The sequence below is a fragment of the Bos indicus genome, chromosome 13 (genome assembly GCF_029378745.1).
Source record: "Bos indicus isolate NIAB-ARS_2022 breed Sahiwal x Tharparkar chromosome 13, NIAB-ARS_B.indTharparkar_mat_pri_1.0, whole genome shotgun sequence".
NCBI lineage: Eukaryota > Metazoa > Chordata > Mammalia > Artiodactyla > Bovidae > Bos > Bos indicus.
In genome coordinates this window covers 61,357,836-61,379,720 of record NC_091772.1, presented here as the reverse complement: position 1 = coordinate 61,379,720, position 21,885 = coordinate 61,357,836, and the positions used below count along the sequence as shown (strand labels likewise).

General features: G+C 41.1%; 1 protein-coding gene across 7 annotated transcripts in view; it reads right to left on the bottom strand.

Annotated features, from left to right (window-relative positions):
• Nucleotides 1-8,260: 8,260 nt before the first annotated feature.
• TPX2 (TPX2 microtubule nucleation factor) overlaps nt 8,261-21,885 on the bottom strand; it is a 54,338-nt gene continuing 40,713 nt past the window's right edge. For 6 of the 7 annotated variants that reach the window (XM_070801462.1, XM_019972220.2, XM_019972219.2 and 3 more), the window contains 6 exons: nt 15,551-15,646; nt 13,750-13,926; nt 12,997-13,143; nt 11,404-11,515; nt 10,630-10,817; nt 8,261-8,758 (listed from right to left, as the gene is read on the bottom strand). In XM_070801462.1, the coding sequence (XP_070657563.1) occupies nt 8,648-8,758; nt 10,630-10,817; nt 11,404-11,515; nt 12,997-13,143; nt 13,750-13,926; nt 15,551-15,646 (831 nt within the window). In that variant the 3' untranslated portion in view covers nt 8,261-8,647. The remainder of the gene's footprint in view (nt 8,759-10,629; nt 10,818-11,403; nt 11,516-12,996; nt 13,144-13,749; nt 13,927-15,550; nt 15,647-21,885) is intronic. The other variant, XM_019972224.2, reaches the window with a different exon arrangement.

Here is a 21,885-nt window from a genome sequence, read left to right as displayed (position 1 = left end):
CATCCAGCTTGGTCTGAGGAGAAGCCTGCTGGGTGAAACTGAGGAGAGAGAACCCCGCCTGCTCCCAGTCTCTGGGAAGCATAGCAGGAGGTTCCCACAAGCAACATCAAGAGTTCAATGAGGGCTCCAGCCCACAAGCTTGCTCCAAAGTCCTCAGTTGCTGGCCATGGTGGGTGATAGAAACAATCTCTTCTTCACCCATGGGGCTCTTGATCAAGTGTCACTCGGCTCCCAAAAGAGCTAGGCCCTGTCCTCCAGGAGCTCCTGAAAATGTCCATCCATCCTCTCATGGGATGTAACTGGTGTGGTGCAAAAGGCACTTGAGGGCACAGACCTGGGTCAAATTCTGACTCTGCCACTTACCAGCAGTGTGACTTTGGGATAGTAACTTAAACTCAGAGCCTCAGTTTTCCTCATCTGTCTTATGACTTGTTGGAAGGACATATGGAAAAGCATTCTTCCATCTTCTGGTAATGGAGCCTTGGCTAAGGAGATAAACACTCAAACTCAGCAGCTCTCCTGGGTAACATGAACAGGCTGCACAAATGTGACTCTCCAGGGAGCTCAGAGGGGAGGCATGTTCCTGCTGTCCACATGGGCTCTAGGTTTGGCCTGGATACTGAGGGTCACAGGAGAGAATGGCTGCAGATTTCCTGATTCATAGGGAGCATTGAGTTGGGAGTCCTGTTGTCCACTAGGACATCTCCTGACACAGTGGTCCTCACCCATGGGGGTACCTCACAGCTCTCTGCAGGGCTTGTTAAAACACAGTGCTGGGCTCCATGTCCATAGTGTCTAATTCAGGGGGCTGGAGAATTTGCATTTGTAGTACCAGTGATGCTGATCTGCTGGTCTCCAGGCCAGCCTGAGGACCACCACCCTAAAGAAAAGTTCCCCAACTCTAGTGGCTGAGCTTTCAAGCCTGCCAATTCCTACCCATTTTCCTGGGGCTGTGAGTAGGAGTGTTTTGGTTTGTGTGTGAGGAAAACACAAAGACCCTGTGGTCAGTATAGCTGCTGCTGCTGCTGCTGCTAAGTCGCTTCAGTTGTGTCCGACTCTGTGCGACCTAAGACGGCAGCCCACCAGATATAGCTAGGGAAATGAACAAAAAGTTGTTTAGTGAAGGTGGGAAGATACTAACAACCCCTCCCAACTCCTACCTGCTATGTTGCTTCACGTATTAGTTTTCTATAATTGTAGTAACAAATTACAAGAGAGAAAATGGCTCATGTGCAAGTAAGAGTCACAGAGGCTACAGTATAGACATCAACCTCCGAACCAGTGAGAACGGGATTCTACAAGCTCGACTAAACTTCCTTGCCTCTCTTGCTTATGGCTGACTAGTAGCTGCTGGCCCTGTCCTGTCAGGCTGCTAGCTTCAGGTAAACTGCAGGGGCCTCTGGTGACACATACTGACAATTAATATTGAATATACAACTCAAGCAGGGTCACACTGAATCACGCTGGCCAACACAGGGATGAATGAGTGCCCAATGTGCCAGTCACTACGACGGCCCAGAGTGCTTTCTGGTCATTTTCTAGCTAGGAGCAAATTCTCATTCATGGAGCCGGAGAAAAGGTCCTTTCTAGAAACACTGTTTTAAACTTCTAAGATGGAGAATTAAGACCCACAAAATGCAAATGATACGCTCAAGACCACAAAACCAGAAGCTGTTCTCCCAATCCCCAATCTAGGATTCACTCCACTAAACAATTTTGTACTCCTCCAGAATTCTGTGACAATTATCTCAAATCCATCCAAGGTCCCTTTGATCACAAACATTATAAAAACTGAATTGCAGCAGAGAGAAATAGAAGAGCAGCAAGGCAAGGTGATATCCTTAAACTGCCTCTAACAATTCAAGAAGCTTACGTCTTGGAAAAGCCAAGGGTGGGAGGGACTTCCTTGTTGTAGTCTGTTAGAATTCATTGAGCATTCTGTGCTGTCTCTAACCAGTTCCAAGGTCAAGAGAAACATCAGAAAATATGTGTGTGTGTCAGAGGACATTATTCAGAGATTAGTCCCCTGGTGTGATCTGGGCTAGATTTCCGCTTCCAGAACAACCCTTGGAAAGTCCTCAACGAATTAGTGCACTGGTCTCCAACATACTTCACTCAAGTCCAAATGAAATCTAGGGGCAGGGAGCTTGCTAGAAGAGCCCTCTTGCAGTGACTGAGCAGCTGACTATAGAAAAATATAAATGTGAAAGCAGGGCTATTGTGATTAAAACAAATTGCCTAGGAAAAAAATCTGAAAATATTCAAGCTGGGAAGAACCTTATTTTTCTTTCTAATTCAATCTCGTCTTTGACGATATGGAAACTGAAGTAATGTGGAAACTGAGGTCCAGAAAAGCAGAATGCCTTTTTAAAGGTCACCCAGAGTGCCTGTGCCAGAAGAGAGATTATATTCCCTGCCTCTACTCTTCCTAAAAGACACCTCATAGCCCAGCTAGTTAAGAAAGACAAATCTCAACAGCTTTGAGACAATCTACTGGGTAAATCTGTCTTAAGACACAGAGTTCCAAAACTTTAAAATAGCATAACTAGAATTCTCTTGAGAAAGGCTTTGCTAAGGGCCAATAAACTTTTTCACTGGCACCAGGGCCAGTAACATGGACATGTCAGCCAAAAGGAGCTTTCCAATTTGCAAACGTGTGTGCCAGAATGATGTCATTAACTATGCTTTTGGGAGAGACTTATATTTCCTTTGAACATTTTAATTACAAAGACTAAGTGGTTTGAAACAGCCATTTAAATTTTAGAGACAGATATAATACATTAGGGGGACAGAGAAATCTGTCTTATAAATAGCCTAGAAAAATCTTTTGCAAAACAAACATTTTCAATGGGGAGAAGTAAACTCAAGACAATGGAACAGCATGCTGCTATTACGATTGGTATTTATAGAGTATGCAGTAATACAGGAAAAATATTTGAGCTACGCTGAAAAAAAAATCAGAATACAAAAAATACATATAAACAGAAAACCACTACAATGTAGAAAAAAATTTTTGTAAGAGAAGATTATACATAGAAACACCAGTGTTGAACATGGGTGATGGGATCACGGATTTTTTTCTTCTGCCATTACCAGGTATTTTCTGAACTGTATATAATTAACAATAAATCCCAATTTTAAAAACACTGCAAAACCCAGTTGAGATTTTTGCATAGAGCAAATTCAAAGAGTAAATAAGAGAGTACACTGCAACACTGTGAGTGGAGTTTGTCAGTGTCAGGTCAGATTCAGGCTTTTCATCGCTCCTTACCAGCAAACTTGATAATGCTGCCCCAAAATGCTTTTCAAATAACAATTTATAACCACTGACTATATATTTGACCTACTGAAAAACACCCACCTTGGCTCCTGAAAGAAGCCCTGAGAACAGTGTGTGTGTGCTTAGTCACTTAGCTGTGTCCGACTCTTGGACCCCATAGACTGTAGCCTGCCAGGCTCCTCTGTCCACAAATTCTCCAGGCAAAAATACTGGAGTGGGATGCCATTTCCTTCTCCAGAATACTACCAGTGCTGAAACAAGCTGATGAACAATTCTTAACCCGTTCACACACCTGCCTGTGAGGTTCTGGGATACTAGTCCCATAACTACTTGGGTTTTGGCACATCAGACAGGTCAGTTTTTATTTCTCATTTAATAAAATTTTAAGAAAAAGAAAGAAGGTAATTGATGCCCTCAGGCTAGGCTTAATCTGGCAAAATAATTCCTGATAAAATTTAGGATTTTCCTAAGCCCTTCCAACCATGGTTTCTTGGAGTATGTTAGCATTTGTCAAGCCCTTTCAAGAAGCTGATACTTTCAGCACATAAGAGCCATGTTTTGACCAGAGCCCTGCCTCTTACTCTCTTGCAAGAAAGAGAATAGCAAACAGCATCAGACATTGTTTTTGATGTCAGCAATCTTTACCATAGCACTAGAGAACAGAATGGATATGCAGGAAGACAAAAACAAGGAAAAGATATGTCCCCAGGCTTCTTTTTTGTAGCAACTACACAGGCTTTGGTTGAATAACAAATTGTCCTGGAATTCTTGGCATTGAAGCAAACACGTCAGCTCCCTGGTTACGCCCTCGTCACTGCTCAAAGTACCACACACTTTAACCTTCCGGCTCTTTCCATAGGCCTGGGTTTGTCCTGTAGCCAGGAAACTTTATATGTTGTCTAAACTGAGCATCCCAGCAGGCTGCAAGGCAGATTCAGAACGCTGGCCAGTTTCTACCTGGATCCACACCACCAAGTTGTTACTCAGCCTGCCTGTGCAGAAACAGGAGCCCAGCCACGTGTCTGACAGCTTTTTTAACTGCTACTCTCAGCAATGAGGAACTTCCCCAGCAGGCAAGACTCAGAAGGGAACTGAAAAGGAAGCGTATCAAGATTTACCAGAGAGGATACACAGGTTTAACCAGATACTCAGGCCAATAAGCCGTCAAGGTTTCAGCGAAGCCATGAAGAGCTAAAAGGGCAAGTGTTGCTGACCTGACCTCAAGCCCTTGGGACATCAGGTCACTTGGCCAGGATGTCACACAGAACTAGACCCCACTCCAGGTGTGCCTCCTCATCACACTAGATTCTCCTAAGAAGGTTCATACTTTCGCCAGGGAGAAAGCTAGCACAATGCCCAAGGTAGTCACATCACCCAATGCAAGATACATATGAGAAGAGCAAGGTGCAGAGTGTAAATTATGATACTATGTGTGGAAAAATAAGAGAGAGCAGGTAGGAATACATCCATGCTGAAGCCATCTCTGCAAGGAAACAAACCTGGAGTACCACCTATACCTGGAGTGGGGAACTAAACACTTTCGCAGCTTTTGAATTTTGATTAATGTGACCTTCAAAGAATAAATTAAAGGCAAATGCATAATGCTATCACCTTATTATTAAAAAAATGCTCTGTGACTGTGTGTGTATATAAAAAACATTCTGGAAGAATACACACCTGTTAATAATGGGTAACTCTCGGGGAGCGGGAGGAGGGACAGTGAGGGAGACTGTCATGCTTCACACAGTTTGTACCTTTTTGTTTCCAAAAGACAGTCCAGTCAGCCCTCTGTAACTACAGGCTCCATATCTGCAGAGTCAACCAATCACAGATCAAAAATTAAAAAAAAAAAAAAATTTCCAGACGTTCCAGAAAACAAAACTTGAATTTGCTGTATAGGGACAACTTTTTACATACCATTTACATTGTATTTACAACCACTTACATTGTATTAGGTACTGTAAGTAATCTAGGGATGATTTCAAGTACATGGGAGGCTGCACATAGGTTACACCCACTTCATATGAGACTTGAGCATCTGTGGACTTTGGTACCACAGGTCCTGGGACCCATCCCTTGTGGATACTGAGGGATGACTGTGCTACTTTCATAATTTTTACTTAAAAAAGAGACATCTTTAAGGACGGCAATCTCACCTCAAACAAGAATTTCTAAATTCCTGCAGCATTTTTTCTGTCTCCTGTTACTCAGTCACATCCTATCTTGTATGACGTCTATTTGTGTACAAGACTTATCTCTATTAAATGCTGGAGCAAATGCCACTGCAGCCTGTCTACCACTTAAGCTCCACTTTCCAAGGACAAAATTCTGTGGAAAAGAACTGGTAAGGAATGAAACAGGAGTCAAAATGGCAATAAAGCAATTACACAAGGACAAAATGATCAAATTAAGAGTGAACAATAATTTTGTATTAATTAGTATAAAACACTATGTAAATGGGGAACCATGACCAAGTCAAAACAACACTGAAAACGAAGAGTCCTTCCCAGAAGGTGTGGGAATTCCAATAATCTGCATGTACACATGGGCTATGAGTTTTACAAAATTGCCAAGCCAAGTATGGCCACCAGATTTCTCAGAAGAATTCAGTACATTCCTATTAGAGGTCCGGTTCTTTGTTTAGGAAAATTCCAGGGTAGCTTGAGTATTAAAAGCAAAGCTCCCTCTTGGACAAGTCTTGAAGGATAAAATAGAACCTGAATTTCTCTGTAAAATAAAAGCAGTTTGACTTTCAGGGAAAATGGGAGCCTTTACTAGAAAAATGAAGGTCACATGAGGTGGTCCAAAAGAAAGGATTCAATACTAGACAGAGAAGAGATAGAGATAGACAGCCACCCAGAAATTCTGGGAAGCAAGGCCATCTTAATTTGAAAAGCTATTTGCTCTGAAGTAATATAATCCCTCCTTGTTGTCTCTAAGGCTGTCACACATTACCACCCTGATGTGGGTTATGTCCACAGGGGGTAATCCAGGCTGGAGCAAATGGGGTGAAAAATCCCATAGGTCCACAATTCTTGATAACACTCTAAAATTCTCAACTTGAGGGCCAGATTTATTCTTCCATCTGAAACTGAAACAATAAATGGACAAAATATATGAAAAAATGGTTTTAGATGGTACTCTACGAACGATAGCGAACTGTTAAGAGAACTGCTGATACACGGGAAGGAGAAAAGTCGAAAAGAACACGCACAGACAGGGGACCAATATATGAACAGAGGTAGAAAAACCAGAGAGGTGACAAGAAACAAATGGAAGTCCTCCTCACCCCCTGAGAATCCACAAGAGACACAAGGACTGGGGTAGACCTGATTTTTCACAGCACAAGGCCTGGAGAACTCTATCTCTGTTTCAGGCTGATACCTGAATGCCCTTCTCTACCCTCTCTCCCTCTCCAAGTCCAGTCAGTCAGCAAGTCTTGTCAGTTACAGCTTCAAAATCCATTCAGAATCCAACCGTTTCTCATCACCTCCTCTGCTACCGCTCTAGCCCAAGCCACTACCAGTCTCACCTGGACAACAGCAAGAACCTCCTTTCCTTCCTGTTCAATCTCACATGCCCCCCAGATACCCATCTCAGTCTATTTTCCACACAGCAGTCAGTCAGAGAAACATTTATCACCTGACAGAAGAGGACAGTTACTTGTTTATTGTCCGTCTCCCTTCTAAAAGGTAATCTCCATAAAGTCAAGGTCTTCTATTTCTGTTCATTGCTTATATGCCCAGAGACTAGAACAATGCCAACATATGTATAACTAGCACCAAATCAATCTTTTGTAAAGCAACTACACAAGTTGTTATGGAACTATACACCACATATCTCTAGGAAATAAGCAAAAGAACTGCCCTTTGTATCAGCCTGTGGGCCTTTAGGAGACGCAGGGATCTGCAAATCACACGTCGCTTTGCTGCCCATCACTAAATCTGCAATGGACTGTAAATAATGCTCACCGAATGAATAAACAAAAGGAATATAAAATAGATCCAACATCATATATACTGCTTAGGACTGACTGGCCTCGGCAGAATATGGATACAGCCTTTAACTCGTGGCACAGAATTAAGACTGGTACAGAGTAAGAGTTCATAAACGATATCAAGTCTAAAAGAAAATAAACTATTTCACATGAACCTAGCAAATTCTGTGCCAACAGAATACAAGGACCACGGATATGATTACCCTAATTTTTATCTTCAAGGAATAACAATTTTAGTTATCTACATCTCTACTAGTTTGTAAACAAGTCCAAGAAACTCAGTGGTTTACCTGTTCTACTAGAGATATATACATTAAGAAACATCTGGGAGGCACAAAGAAGTAAGTTACCATCCTTACCGGATGAGACCACATGGTCAAGGAAAGATTTATGAGAAAGATTTCATAAGGAAGAGTTTACCAGATGAGAAAAAACACATTTGGAGAAGAAGGCACAGTCCGTTTTGAAGGAATAACAGTTTTCCAGAGTCGTTCCTAGGAGGGAGTTCAAACAATGGAAGGATTCTGACACAGGACAGAAAAGAGCACTTTCCTTTAAGGACAGAGCCTATACTTTTAAAAGCTCCTGGACTCTTGTCTCAAAGTAGCCACTTCCCCAATAAGATGTGACCTCTAAAGGGGCTCAACAGATGTAGAAACATCAAATAACAAAAAATTGGGGCTGGGGGGAGGGAGGGGAAAAACAAATTTTATTCCAGTCCAGGTCACTGGAAGACTTAACACATGTACTGCTCAGCGTTCTGTTATCATAGGCACCAACAAGGGAAGAATTTGCCTGAATAGCAGACCTGCCTGAAGCCCGCTGATGGCCGCTTTGAGGTTCTGGTCAGTCAAGTCTCTTCCTCGTCAGGCAGTTCATGAGGCCTCCCCACTCATAGTGATGGGCTCCTTAACTCTAACTTCATTTTGCACAGAGAAGAAGAAAGAATCTCATGGTTCCATTTAATCCATGACTTAAATCTATCAGTATTTAACTATGTTTATTTTATGATTAAAATAGAAAAAGAGAGGTGGGATAAGGGCAATAGAAATTACACTGCGCTGATACAGAGGCTTAAATTCTAGTCAGAATTAAGGTCCATACTGAAGGTCAACCATCATACTGATGGTTCCAAAGAGTCTGGTTGAGACATACACGAGTTGAGTCTCATTATTAGCCACAATAATATAGGAAAACAACTCTCAATGAAATCGGGAGTCCACACTTGTCAGGCATGCTCTGCAAGGCATGGGTAGGAAAAAACCTTGGAGAAATGGATTCTCTCTATGCCCCCAGGACAAAGGTGGCTCCTGGTTTGATGGAAAAAGCAGCTCAGGTTCCCAGATGGTGTCTGCAGCTCAAAGCCAAGTTTAGCAGTGGAATCGGGTAGAGAACTTGGGTGAGACGGGCACGGTCAGGGGCTGGTCACTGGACTTGACTTCCACACCCTGGTATCTTCGTATTGGATTTGCTTTGTGTACCTGCAGAGAAAAATGTAATTCCCATTGATAAGAAGGTTAGAGAACTACACTTACAGGTGTTTTTATTTTTCTTGAGGACATTTTTGTATAGTTTTGCACATCCCAGTCACTAATTAAGAGAAGGGGGAAAAAGGCAACACAGTCTAGCAGCAAAGCATTAAGAGCTCTGGAGCCCAAGTAGATTTCATTTCTATTATTCTAAAGTGTTGTTTTTTTTTAATGTGGACCATTTTTTGAATTTGTTACAATGTTGCTTCTGTTTTTCATACTCTAGTTTTTTGGCCATGAGGCATGCCGGATCTTAGCTCCCCAACCAGGAACTGACCCCTCACCCCCCGCACTGGAGGGCACTGGACCACCAGGGACGTCCCACAAGTAGATTTCTGTTCTGGTCTTGCTGGACTCCTCAGAGGGCACCTATCTCCAGTCTGACTGTTCAGTACTGGGGTATAATGGGGGTGTACTCAATTACATCAGAGGGGAGTTACACCTTAACAATCTGTCAGAGTACAATCTTAAGCTTACTGAGTCTTAATATTCACCTAAAGTATGGACTTTAAAGCAAACAAACAAGCAAACAAAAAACTAGGAAGTGTTGCTGGGAGAAGGCATGGTCCCATCCGTTCTTAACCCTGAATCAAACCAGATTACTAAAGAGCTCTACAATATGGATAAACACAAGAGGCAGGACTCAAGCAATGAAGAAAAGTCAAAACATTTGAGGCTAGCTTTCTGAGTGTATCTGGACTGAGGATTATATCTATGTATTTTTTCATCTAATCAGCACATGGTAGCTTGGTTTTGTCAAGAAGCTATTCCCTTTAATAGTTTGGACTCTCTAGAGTCCTCCTTCACATTGTCACCTCTACCAACAGCTATATCAACTGCTGGCTTAGCTATTTTCGACAAAATCTCAATAACATGTATTTCCACAGTCATCCTTTTATTACACTAAGCATTTGAAGTTCCATCTAAAATGTTCCTCATTAACGCAGTTCATGTGACTTGCTACTGTTTTAGTGAAAGGGTCCTTAAGGTGAATTAAGCTTTCTTTTTGGATAACTAATATTTAAGTCATTATCTAGTGATAGCATGGAACGTCACCTGGACTGATATGCACTATAACTCCAAGGAATCTGAATCAAGTATTACGAGGAAAATGAAAATACACTTGTCACACAATTCCCATGCCCTTCCTTACCTATATATTCTAATTGTAAAACACATTGGTTTCCTTATTATTCCTTAAGCCTTAAGGCAATAATAAAAATAAGTTAAATAAAGAGTCCTGGGACTTGCTTGGTGGTATAGTGGATAGAAGTCCCCCTGCCAATGCAGGGGACACGGGTTTGATCCCTGGTCTGGGAAGATTCCACATACTGTGGAGCACAACTACTGAAGCCCATGGGCCTAGAGCCCGTGCTCTGCAACAAGAGATGCCGCCATGATAAGAAGCCTGCACACAGCAATGAAGACCCAGCACAACCAAAAGTATGTATTTTTTAAAGTCCTACAAATGTGTTACTGTGCACTGGCATAGCATGTGATGTTCTCTTCAGGAAGAAATTCTGACTGAATCTAGGATCAAAGATAAATGTACATCTCTCGACCACGATAAGTTTTGCAACTGACAGGTTGGTTCCCATAAAGGGCCAAAATTATGGTATAAACTTAGGAGATCCATGGATCACAATATACACATCTTCAGCCTCGTTGACTTGTCAACTTTGTCACCACCCTTGGTTTGTGTGACTTCTTATCTTCGATGCATCCTTGGAGGTTGCCTTAGATCCCTTCTGGAACAAGGCAAGGTACAGATAAACAAAACAGATGCAATCGTGGGTTAGTCAGTATGTAGGCTGCCCAGTTACCAGTTCTTTTCGTAGTCTGGCCAACTCCTCCTTCTGCTGCTCTTCCTCCTGCTGCCTGGCTTCCTCTAGCTGCTGGGCTTTCAGGGCCTCCACCTCAGCCATTCTTTTCTCCAGCTCCTGCCGCTCCTTGGCTCTCTTCTCTGTCGCCAGCTGAAAAGGTTCCTGAACTAGAGAACCAGAAAGGCCCTCTGAGTACAGAAACAGAGAAAATATTGGTGCACAAGCATAACTTGCGGAACCCTAGCCCCACAGACCCACCAAGTGTACAGAGATGCGTGGCAACAGAAAGGCGGAGCTCAAAGGAGGCCCAAGGGGGAGAAAGGTGAAGCATGCCACATACAAAAAGTCCTCAAGTTTTCAGGGTTGTAAGGACCCCTATAAATCATCTACTTAGAAGAAAAGCAAGACCCATACAGATAGTGGCTTGCTCAAAACTACATAGTGACCGTGAGACAGATTTAGGAGAAGAATCCCACTTTAGTAGAAACGCAGCTCAGTTCTTAAAGGAATCAAATGTCTTCTATCTAAGACTAGCTTTAAGGTGAAGTCCAGAAAGAAGTCCTGGCTCTTCCCTCCTTACTTGCTACTCTTTGAGCTGGGAAGTAAAATTGTTGAAATGCCAGCTGCCTCCACCCAGACGCTGTTCTGCTAAGGAAGAAACGCTAGATCTCTACACGCAAATGCTTCTGGTTGACACAGCACTGTACTGACACAACTCAGTTCTAGAAGTCTCACAATTCTTCCCCAATCCCTCAAGAACACATAAAATACTACCGATAACGGATTTTTTCTCTCGCTTAGGAACAAAGGGCTCCTGGGAGATGACAGTGTTTGGACGAGCCTTGAAGCAAGCTGCTTCTTTCTGCTGTTTTAGTTCTTCGTCCAGCTGTAAGAAAGAAAATCTGTCAGCCAAGCAACCACCAACTCTCCATAACTACCACCTCAATTACTCAAGTTCGAATGTTTCTGAACTGTTTCATCTATAAAGACAGCAGATGATTATTAATCAATACCATGGGAACACAATGACCTAAATCCAGATTGTAAAACCTAGATAGGACAAACAATCCCATTTATTCAACATACAAAATGCACATAGAGCAGCCTATAGGTGAAAAGGGATTTAGAGATTTATCAAACCAATATAAAATATGGACCTTTTCTTGATCCTGATTTGAACAATTCAACTGTTTTAAAAATGAGAGATAGGGGATATATGAATGCTATTTGTCACTATTAAGAAATTACTATTAATCTTTTTAAGTGTGATAACAGCACTGGAATTATGCAATTCTTTTAATCCTTGCATTTTAAAGTTACACATTGAAGTATTTTTGAATAAAATGAGATAGCACCTAGGATTTGCTTCAAAATAATCTTGTGTAGGCAGAAATATCCAGTATAGAGATGAGTAGGTAGAAAGTTAGATGAAGTAAGATTTTCCATGTTTTGAGCACTAGAAAACACGGTGCCAGGTTCATGGAAGTTCATTATACTATTCTTCCTTTTATATAAGTCTGAAAAACTTAAAAAAATCTTTTTATTTTGGAAAATACCCCCCACATTCTATGTCATGACTGCTTTCAAAGCAACAGTCCTACATTCTCCTAGAGAACAGTGCCAACAAGGGGCCTAGACTTAGTAACGTAGTCAATCATATCTCTTGGGCTTCAACAGTGGTGACTTTCTATAAAGATCAAGCCTGAGCCCCTTTTGGACAGATTCCAAAATAAGAGATAATATTAATACTGACAAACTTAGGGATTCAGATTTTTTTTCCAGACAAGGCAGAATCAGATCCCAACTAAACCAGCCAACAACCGATTAACTGTTTTAAATCACCTATCATCTATAAAGAGCAAATAGCACACAGTGTGTTGAGAAAACATACTCTATTGAGAATTTATTTTTATCACATAGTTGCTTATTAAAGCACCAACAGAAAAAAGTGAATATTTAATGAGCAGGTCTAGTAGATGAAATAAATGAGATCTTTAAGAATCTCCTGTCACAAAAAGAGTCTATCAGCTCTCACATTCTCCAGATGATCACTTACAAACTTAAGCTTATAGACCAAATCCAGCTTGCAATGTCTTTTTGTACAGCCCTTAGGCTAAAGATGGTCTTTATATTTTTAAAGAGTTGAAACACACAACATGTGACAGAGACCATATGTAACCGATACAATCTATAATACTTAATATATGGTATTTTATAGAAAAAGTTTTCTGACCCCTGACTACAGTAAGAGTCCCTAAAACAATCTGGTATGTTAGTTCCCAGATGAAGCCTGGTGTAGCGGGTCTACCTACTGCAACAAACCAACAGTCGAGCAATTCACATTTTAACTGCTCTCCCCATCCCCACCTGGTGCTTCCAAGTCTGTGCCTTCAGGGCACCTCTTCTGTCTGTCTCCAAGCAGAATGGCTCAACCTGGGTGGTATTCTTCACCTTCTTTTCTGGCAGGTTAATGGTGTCAAAGTGAGGCAAAGGATGTGCCTTGAACTTGGGCACCTAGTAGAAAAGAAAATGTAAGATTTAAGATAAGGCCTTTCTAGTCAGAAAGCCACAGCTGCTCCAGAATATTTGGATGAATCTGAAAAATATGAAAGGCAAGTTTTTCAAACCAGCATGGTACAGAAAACTAATAAGCTCAAAAGGAAATTGAGGTTTTCCTCCCAATTTTGCCAATAACTACCAGCATGATCCTAGGCAAGTCACTTAACTTCCTTGTGCTTAACTTCCAGAATGGTTATTTAAATTACTTGCCCTATTTATACTTCATAAGGTTCTTAGAGGAATCAAAGGAAGTTAGTGATTATACAGTTAAAAGTACAACATAAGGAAGTTCCCTGGTGGTCCAGTGGTTAAGAACTGCCTTCCCTGCAGGAAACACAGGGAACTAACATGTCATGGGGCAACTAGAGAGCCCACATGCTCTGGGGCCCATGACCCACAACTAGAGAGTCCATGTGCTGCGATGAGGATCTCGCAAGGTGCAACTAAGACCTGATGCAGCCAAATAAATATACTTTTTAAAAAGTGCAAGATAAAAGATTACCTTTGAGGGATTAAAGACTAGTATTAATATTATGCTACTTATAGAAATGGAACACCCACCTCTCCTTTCTGGAGTTCTTTTATTTTCTTCTCTTTCTGTAACTGACGTTCTTTGTCCCGGGAATCAAAAGAAAAAGGGCATACTTCCACAGTTCTCCCCACTGGGATCTGGGGCTTAAAAGGCATTCCAAAATATGGCACAGGTTGAGCTCTTATCATTACTGGCTCCTCCTCTTCCTAAGGGAAAAAATTGCAGTTTAGAGACAAGATTTCTCACTCTCTCGCCTCCTCTGAATGTGAAGTCAGAAGACAATATATGAAAGAAGTCATTAAGGCAAGTCACTCAACCTCTCAGGTGTCTTAGCTTCCTTTTCTATCAAAGAGGGATACCTACCAACTCACCAACCTAAGTCATTTATTAACTCACAGGGGTACGATCAACGTGAAAGCATTTTCACAAAAAGTAACACAATTACTTTTAAAGGATCTAAAATTTTTCACAGGAAGGTTGGAAAAACTAAATGAGCTCAAACAGTGTGAGTAAAATGAAGAACAGAAGAAAAGTACTAACCAAGCATATATCCTGGCCTCTTTTTTGACCCAGCCTCCAGACTCTGCTAAAACATGTGACTGGGAGTATTTCCAGTTGCCAAACCCAGAATAGGATCAAGTAAGTTGACTGGGTTCAAGCTGGTAACATAAGATTACTGTGTATTCTAGTTTCAAATGAATCTATAAAAAGGTTTATGCTTGAGATATGCTATAAAATTACCCTAACTCTGGATATTTATAGATAAAAAGGGAGATGTAATAAGAAACTAGCCTGATCAATTGACAGTTTATATATTCCAGCTTCATGAACCATCACCACATAGTCACCTCTTTACCCCTTGGGTCAATGGAGATAGGATAGGGCAGATGTAACTACTTAGTGTGAATTTTAAAAGTCCTTCACTGAATGATGACAATAGCTCAGGCAAAATAGAGTATAGGTCTTAAAAAAAGACTGATTTTTCAATCCAATGGAAACAAACATGTTACAACCAGTTACCACTGAAAGCCAAGATGACTCATCATTGTCATTCAGTTGCTAAGCCATGTCCAACTCTTTGAAACCCCATGGACTGCAGCACACCAGGCTTCCCTGTCCTTCACTGTGCCCCAGAGTTTGCTAAGATTCATGTCCATGAGTTGGTGATGCCGTCCAACCATATCATCCTCTGTTGCCCTCTTTTCCTCCTGCCCTCAATCTCCCAGCATCAGGGTCTTGTCCAATGCATCAGCTCTTTGTATCAGATGGCCAAAGTATCAGAGTTTCCACTTCAACATCAGTCCTTCCAATGAATATTCAGGGTTGATTTCCTTTAGGACTGACTGGCTTGAACTCCTTGCTGTCTAAGGGACTTTTAAGAGTCTTCTCCAGCACCATAATTCTAAAGCATTAATTCTTCGGCACTCAGCTTTCTTTATGGTCCAAGTCTCACATCCGTATATGACTACTGGAAAAACCATAGCTTTGACTAGACGGACCTTTGTTGGCAAAGAGCCTCATACACTTACTACTTTGTTCTTGGAAGAGGAAAAATAGATGACCAATCATTCATACCCACTGTTAAGACAACTTCAGGCAAGAATGACTGCCTTTGAATTCCTCTATGTTTAAGAAACAGTAACATTTAGATTTGGAGAAGGGCATGGCAACCCTCTCCAGTATTCCTGCCTGGAGACCCATGAACAGAGGAGCCTAGTGGGCTACAGTCCATAGGATCACAGAGTCGGACACAACTGAAGTGATTTAGCATGCATGCAATGCTTAAATTGATTATGCAGAAGGAATAGAGATCCCATCCTAGGGAATCACCTCATCTTCTTTGGTGGGCATTCTGATTCTGTTCTTCAGAGCAAAGGCTGGTGACTTTGGAACAGTGATTGGAAGCTCTTTCTTTTCAGGAACACCCTGAAGGGAGTAAGCAACTCAATTAGATATCCCAGAACAATCTCAACTAGGTTATGTGATGAAATTAATACCTTTCTTAGAAGTTCATGTATCAGAAATCAAAAAAGGCTAGTTGTTATTTATCCACCTAACACTGGTATGTATTAGTACTCAAAAGGTGTATTAACATGATAGAAGATCAACAAAAAACATAGTTTGAGTTGTATATTCAATAAAAAATAAAACTCATCAAAATATTTTTTGGTATTTTTGAAAAACACCACAAAATAAACTAACGTCAATATTTTATTGCTTCTCTCCCTTTTATACCCCAATCCCTTAAAAAAAAAAAAATCAAAAAGGATTTCCAAATGTTAACTAGGGACAGAATATGGTCCATTCTGCTAAACCTATTTCACATACAGCTCTACAATAAGAATTTATATTTTAAAATGTTACAACGGCACCCCACTCCAGTGCTCTTGCCTGGAAAACCCCATGGATGGAGGAGCCTGGTGGGCTGCAGTCCATGGGGTCGCTGAGTCAGACACGACTGAGCGACTTCACTTTCCCTTTTCACTTTCATGCACTGGAGAAGGAAATGGCAACCCACTCCAGTGTTCTTGCCTGGAGAATCCCAGGGACGGGGGAGCCTGGTGGGCTGCCGTCTCTGGGGTCGCACAGAGTAGCACGCACGCACGTACCCTCAAAAGGTGAATGGAAAAAAGCACTGGGCAAGGTCTAGCTTAATTTCCTTTTGCCAAATAACTGGACAAAGAGCAAGAAGTTAACAAAAATACACAAGAGGCTTAATCTCAAGAATTTTAGAAACTATAATCAGGCATTTTTCATCTAAAAGACTGAGTAATACACTTTAAAGACTAATTAATACCAGTGTTGGTTGGCATGTGACGAGAAGTTGGCAGTCACATACAGTTGGGTGAGGTATAGGACATAAGCTGGTACAATCTTTAGGAATTAGCTATTAAAACCTTTAAATGGTCATTCTCTTTCACCCAATATTACACCCTAATATTTGACCTCTAGTTTAGTTTTTAGGTATATTTCAATATAACATTTTTAAAAAGAATAAAAACTGGTTAAATCCTTTCTTAAACTGTGGTGCATATCCACACAATAGAATATTATACGTCATCAAAAAGAATAAAATAAATCTTTATTACTGACATAGAACAGTATTCATAATATTGAGAGAGGAGGGACAAGTGGCTGAAACAAAATATTTTGTGTTTTTAAAATGTACATGTAGGAAGACAAATATATGGTATCACTCACATGTGGAATCAAAAAATTTTAAATAATATAAATGAACTTATTCACAAACAGAAACAGACTCACAGATCTCAAAAATAAACTTATGGTTACCAAAGGGGAAATAGGAGCAAGGGGATGGGGGGTGGACAGGGATAAATTAGGAGCTTGGGATTAACACACACACTACTATATACAAAACAGAAAATCAATAAGGACCTACTATATAGCACAGAAAACTCTATTCAATATTCTAAAATAACCTACATGAGAAAAGAATCTGAAAAAAATGACTATATGTGTATGTATATAACAGAATCACTTTGCTGTACATCTGAAACTAACACACTGTAAATCAACTATACTCCAAAAAAATTTTTAGTAAGTCAAATCAAAAGATATCTGCATATACACTAAAAATAAAACAAAAAAAATATATAATTAATCTAAGCATAGAAAATAAAATTCGAAAAGAACACCAAACTATCAACTCTCGCATCTCTTTGGGAGCAGATTAAAAGAGGCATTTAATCTCTATATTCCTTTATTCTTACACATTCAACTCCTTCAAAGATTTTCCTGCTTTGTGATTCCAAAACACTGCCAACATTTCAAATCCTTTCTGACTGAATTATGTGTATCATCATACTATGCATGTGATTCAAACGAATATATTTTAGAAAGCTGTTCCAGAAGTATTTTCTAACTCTGCTAGAGTTTACCCTCTATCATGAATCTGGCAATCTCTAGGGCTCTTGTTCTGCATATAGTGTATGACCAGATCAATTTCTTAAATATCTTAAAGACATCCTCAGTAACTCCTTATTTGTTACACCCATATCCATATGCTTCCCCCATCAGCTCTCTACTCCACTTCTGTAACTCTTCATTGTTATGCCATAGGCCACACCATCTATTGCCTGTACCGTTCCACTAGCCCACTAACAACTTTCAGCTTCTCATCTCATTCTGCGAGTCCATCTTCTTATACAGTCAAAAGATCTGATCATCTTACTTCCTGGTTTAAAATTCTTTAATGGCTCCTAATGTCTACTTCGGAGAAGGCAGTGGCACCTCACTCCAGTACTCTTGCCTGGCAAATCCCATGGACGGAGGAGCCTGGTAGGCTGCAGTCCATGGGGTCGCTGAGGGTCAGACACGACTGAGCAACTTCACTTTCACTTTCATGCATTGGAGAAGGAAATGGCAACCCACTCCAGTGTTCTTGCCTGGAGAATCCCAGGGACGGGGGAGCCTGGTGGGCTGCCGTCTATGGGGTCACACAGAGTCGGACACGACTAAAGCGACTTAGCAGCAGCAGCAGCAATGTCTACTTAGAACAGTATAACATATTCCTTAGCATGAAGGACTGCTGCTGCTAAGTCACTTCAGTCGTGTCCGACTCTGTGTGACCCCATAGACGGCAGCCCACCAGGCTCTCCCATCCCTGGGATTCTCCAGGCAACAACACTGGAGTGGGTTGCCATTTCCTTCTCCAATGCATGAAAGTGAAAAGGGAAAGTGAAGTCGCTCAGTCGTGTCCGACTCTTAGCGACCCCATGGACTGCAGCCTACCAGGCTCCTCCATCCATGGGATTTTCCAGGCAAGAGTACTAGAGTGGGGTGCCATTGCCTTCTCCAGCATGAAGGACAAGATGCTTCATAATTTGATACCCTGACTGACTCTCCAGGCATGTCTCCTGTCCCTCTTTAGACATCACCTTCTAGCCACAATGAACTACTGGCAACTGCCAAAATTTAACACTGGTTCTCATCTCAATATCTTTGCCTATGCTCTCTCTGAAATGCTCCAGCTGCTAGGAAGTATCTAATCTTTCTTTTCAAGCCTCCACTAAAGCATCTCCTCTTTTATAAAACCCGTCAGTAGATCACTCCCTGAACCTACTGACCCCACTCTCCCTTGTACACAGTTTATTATGGTACATACAAAAACTTCATTGCAGGACTTCCCTGGTCGTCCAGTGGTTGAGAATCCACCTGCCAATGCAGGGGACACAGGTTTGATCCCTGGTCTGGGATGATCCCACATGCCACTGGGTAACTAAGCCTAGAGGCCACAACTAGTGATGAACCGGAGCTCCTCAGAGCCCGTGCACGGCTAGAGAAGAGCCCCCATTCACATCAACTAGAGAAAGCCTGTGCACAGCAACAATAAATAAATTTATTAAAAAAAAAAAAACCTTCATTGCCCTTGTTGATTTAAGATATTCATCTCCTCCTGCTATGAGTGCTTTGAGAGTACGGACTGTTATTCCATCAGTCCCTAATACCTAACACAGATCTTGGCAAGTATCAGGCATTCAGTAAATGTTTGTTGAATGAATACTGTAAGCATGAATAACAGAATTTATACCTTGAAGACTCTTGGACTCTAATTTGTACCTTGGGAGACTTCTTAATCCCAACAATGCTGCAACTGCTCCAAACATGTTTGGAATGCCTTTCTTGGAGTGGCCTTCAAAGCCAGTTTTAGGGCCATGCAAGGCAGTTGCTCACTCTTTAGTTTTAATTAAGCAATATTGTTTCCAGCTTTACTACTTTGGACTACTCTGAAGTTTTAGTTCTGAATGACTTTAGACCGACTCCTAAAAGCTAATTATCTTTAAAGTATCAAGACCTGGTATTGTTGAAGAGATCCAAAAAACTGTCACAACATCCAAGACAAGTGGCTTTTCCAAAATGCTTTGTACACACTATCAATCTTTGGAAAGAATACATACTCTCTCAAGGTGACTACTGTAAAGGGGAGCTTCAATCTGCTGTGAAAAGTTGTCACACACTTTCCAAAGAAAATCAGAATCACTAATATAGTAAAATTTAATACAGAACTTATAACCAGACTGACAAAAGTTTATGAAATGGGTTTTCATCTAATGCTTACCAGAAAACAACAAAAATCTCTTGTTCTACATCCTGGACAGGTGGACACTAGCCTGGAGCTTGAACACAGCCAGGACAGGTGGAAATGGAAAGAACACTGAACAAGAAGTCAAAGGTCTTATCTAGCCCAGCTTTCATTCTAATCTGTATAATGTGTCCTTGGTTTTTTTTTTTTTTCTTTTCATAAAAATAATTGAAATAAATATCTGAGAACTCATTTAGTTCTAAAATAATTCCTCATTTCCTACTTTTCCCCTCTGTCTGCATCCTCCCAGCAGAGAGATGTGCATTTTAAAAGAAATCTCTAATAAGTAAGCCAGGAAAGAGATATTTATATGAGTGGGACCAATCCTCATATTACTTGAGGGAGAAGGAATGGTGATTTATGAAAATCAACTTTGCAGCAACTATTTATCCATACCCCATCTCCACTGCAATCAAAGCCAATAGGGGGCTCATTCAGAAATAGAGATAAAGAAACTAGGTTTCTAGAAACAGAGAAAGCTTTTGTTTTACTGTTTTAAAGTTGTTTTTAGTTATAAGCTCCTTGAGGGTAGAGATACTGCCATTTGCATTCCTCTAGAGCACCTACAAGTAGTAGTAATTGTTCAGGGAACATATGTTGATTAGTATCACTGTCCTTATTTGTCTACATGCCAATCTGCTCTTCTAGACTGTGAAAGCTTTGAGGATGAAGGCTGTTTCTGATTTCATTCGAATTCCCAGTGTCTAACACAGGCTGATGGGTTTCAGCTTATATGGTCTCTCACACAGTTGTTCAATACCCCAGTGTCTATGCTATGCTTAGATGTTGGGGAAGCAGGAGTGAACAATACAGACAGACATAGTCCTTGCTATCTGGGAGCTCACATTCTAGTGGAGGAAAGAAAAGACAATGAAAGAGTAACAAACCAAGTATTTTTTGATTTTCACAAGTGCTCTGAAGAAACCCAACAGAATATGTAGCTGAAGGAATGGGGAAGCTTTGAAAGGAAGCTGAGGGAGGGTATTTCTAAAGAGCTGATAAATCGGTATAAGCAGGCAACATGGATGGATAAAAGACACATTTAGGAAAAGCAGCCCGGGATGGCATGTAAGGGGTGAGCACGTCTCCCTAAGGCCGATATGCCCCCAAGTGCCCTGGGACAAGTTATCAGGCCTGTCCCAGAGCAATTAGGAAATTACCATGAAGCAATGTTATCTCAGGGACTATGAAAAAAAATTTTCTAAAGCCTGCTGGTGTCCCCAAGTCCCTAAAATATCACTGCTAAAATTACTCACTGGCCTCACTGATATCATATCCACCTCTGTGGAGCCCCAACTCCCCACTGGATGTCGGCACCAAGTTCACATTTCACACCCTGGAGCTCAAGGCTTTCATCACTCCACCTCGGCCCCAAAAGCCCTTTTCTCATCCCTGCCTCAAGGCCCACTGCTGCCCAAGCCCATCTCTCATCAGCCCCGTTGTCTCCTTGCCACCTATCAACAAGTGGGAGAGCGCAAGAAACGCTGTAAGGACACAGGAAAGAGAGCTTCAGCATCGAGGGGACAGAGATGGAGACAACAGTCGCAGACAGACAGTTGCACTCAGGCTCTGGAGGCGTGTTTTTTTGCTTTAAGAGTCCAGCACTAAAAGTTAAGACACCTAACTTCAGTTCTGCCATCAACTTTTAAAAATGTTCCTATGGGCAAGCCATGTTGTTCCTTCAAAGAAAGCCCCCCTTTTCTAAAAAATGAAGAGAGTAGAAGGAATAAATATATCTATGACTCCTTCTATGCTTTGTTTTCTCTAGAATCCAAAAGTTGACGTCCCTGGAAATTTCAGTAGAGAAAGAGCTGAAAACAAACTCAAAACTGCACTTCTCAGAATAAACAATAACAGCATTGTGAGGTAGAGAAACACAGTGTTTAAGGAGATGACGGTTCAAATCCTGGTTCTGCATACTAGACACCTCTTAGCATCTCTTTGCTAATCTGAAAAGTAGGGATAAAAATAGAACCTATTTCTTAAGAGTTGTTATGAGAAATCAATAATATAATTACGTAAAACGCTGCACAATGTAAGCATGCAACAGTTATTACTATTA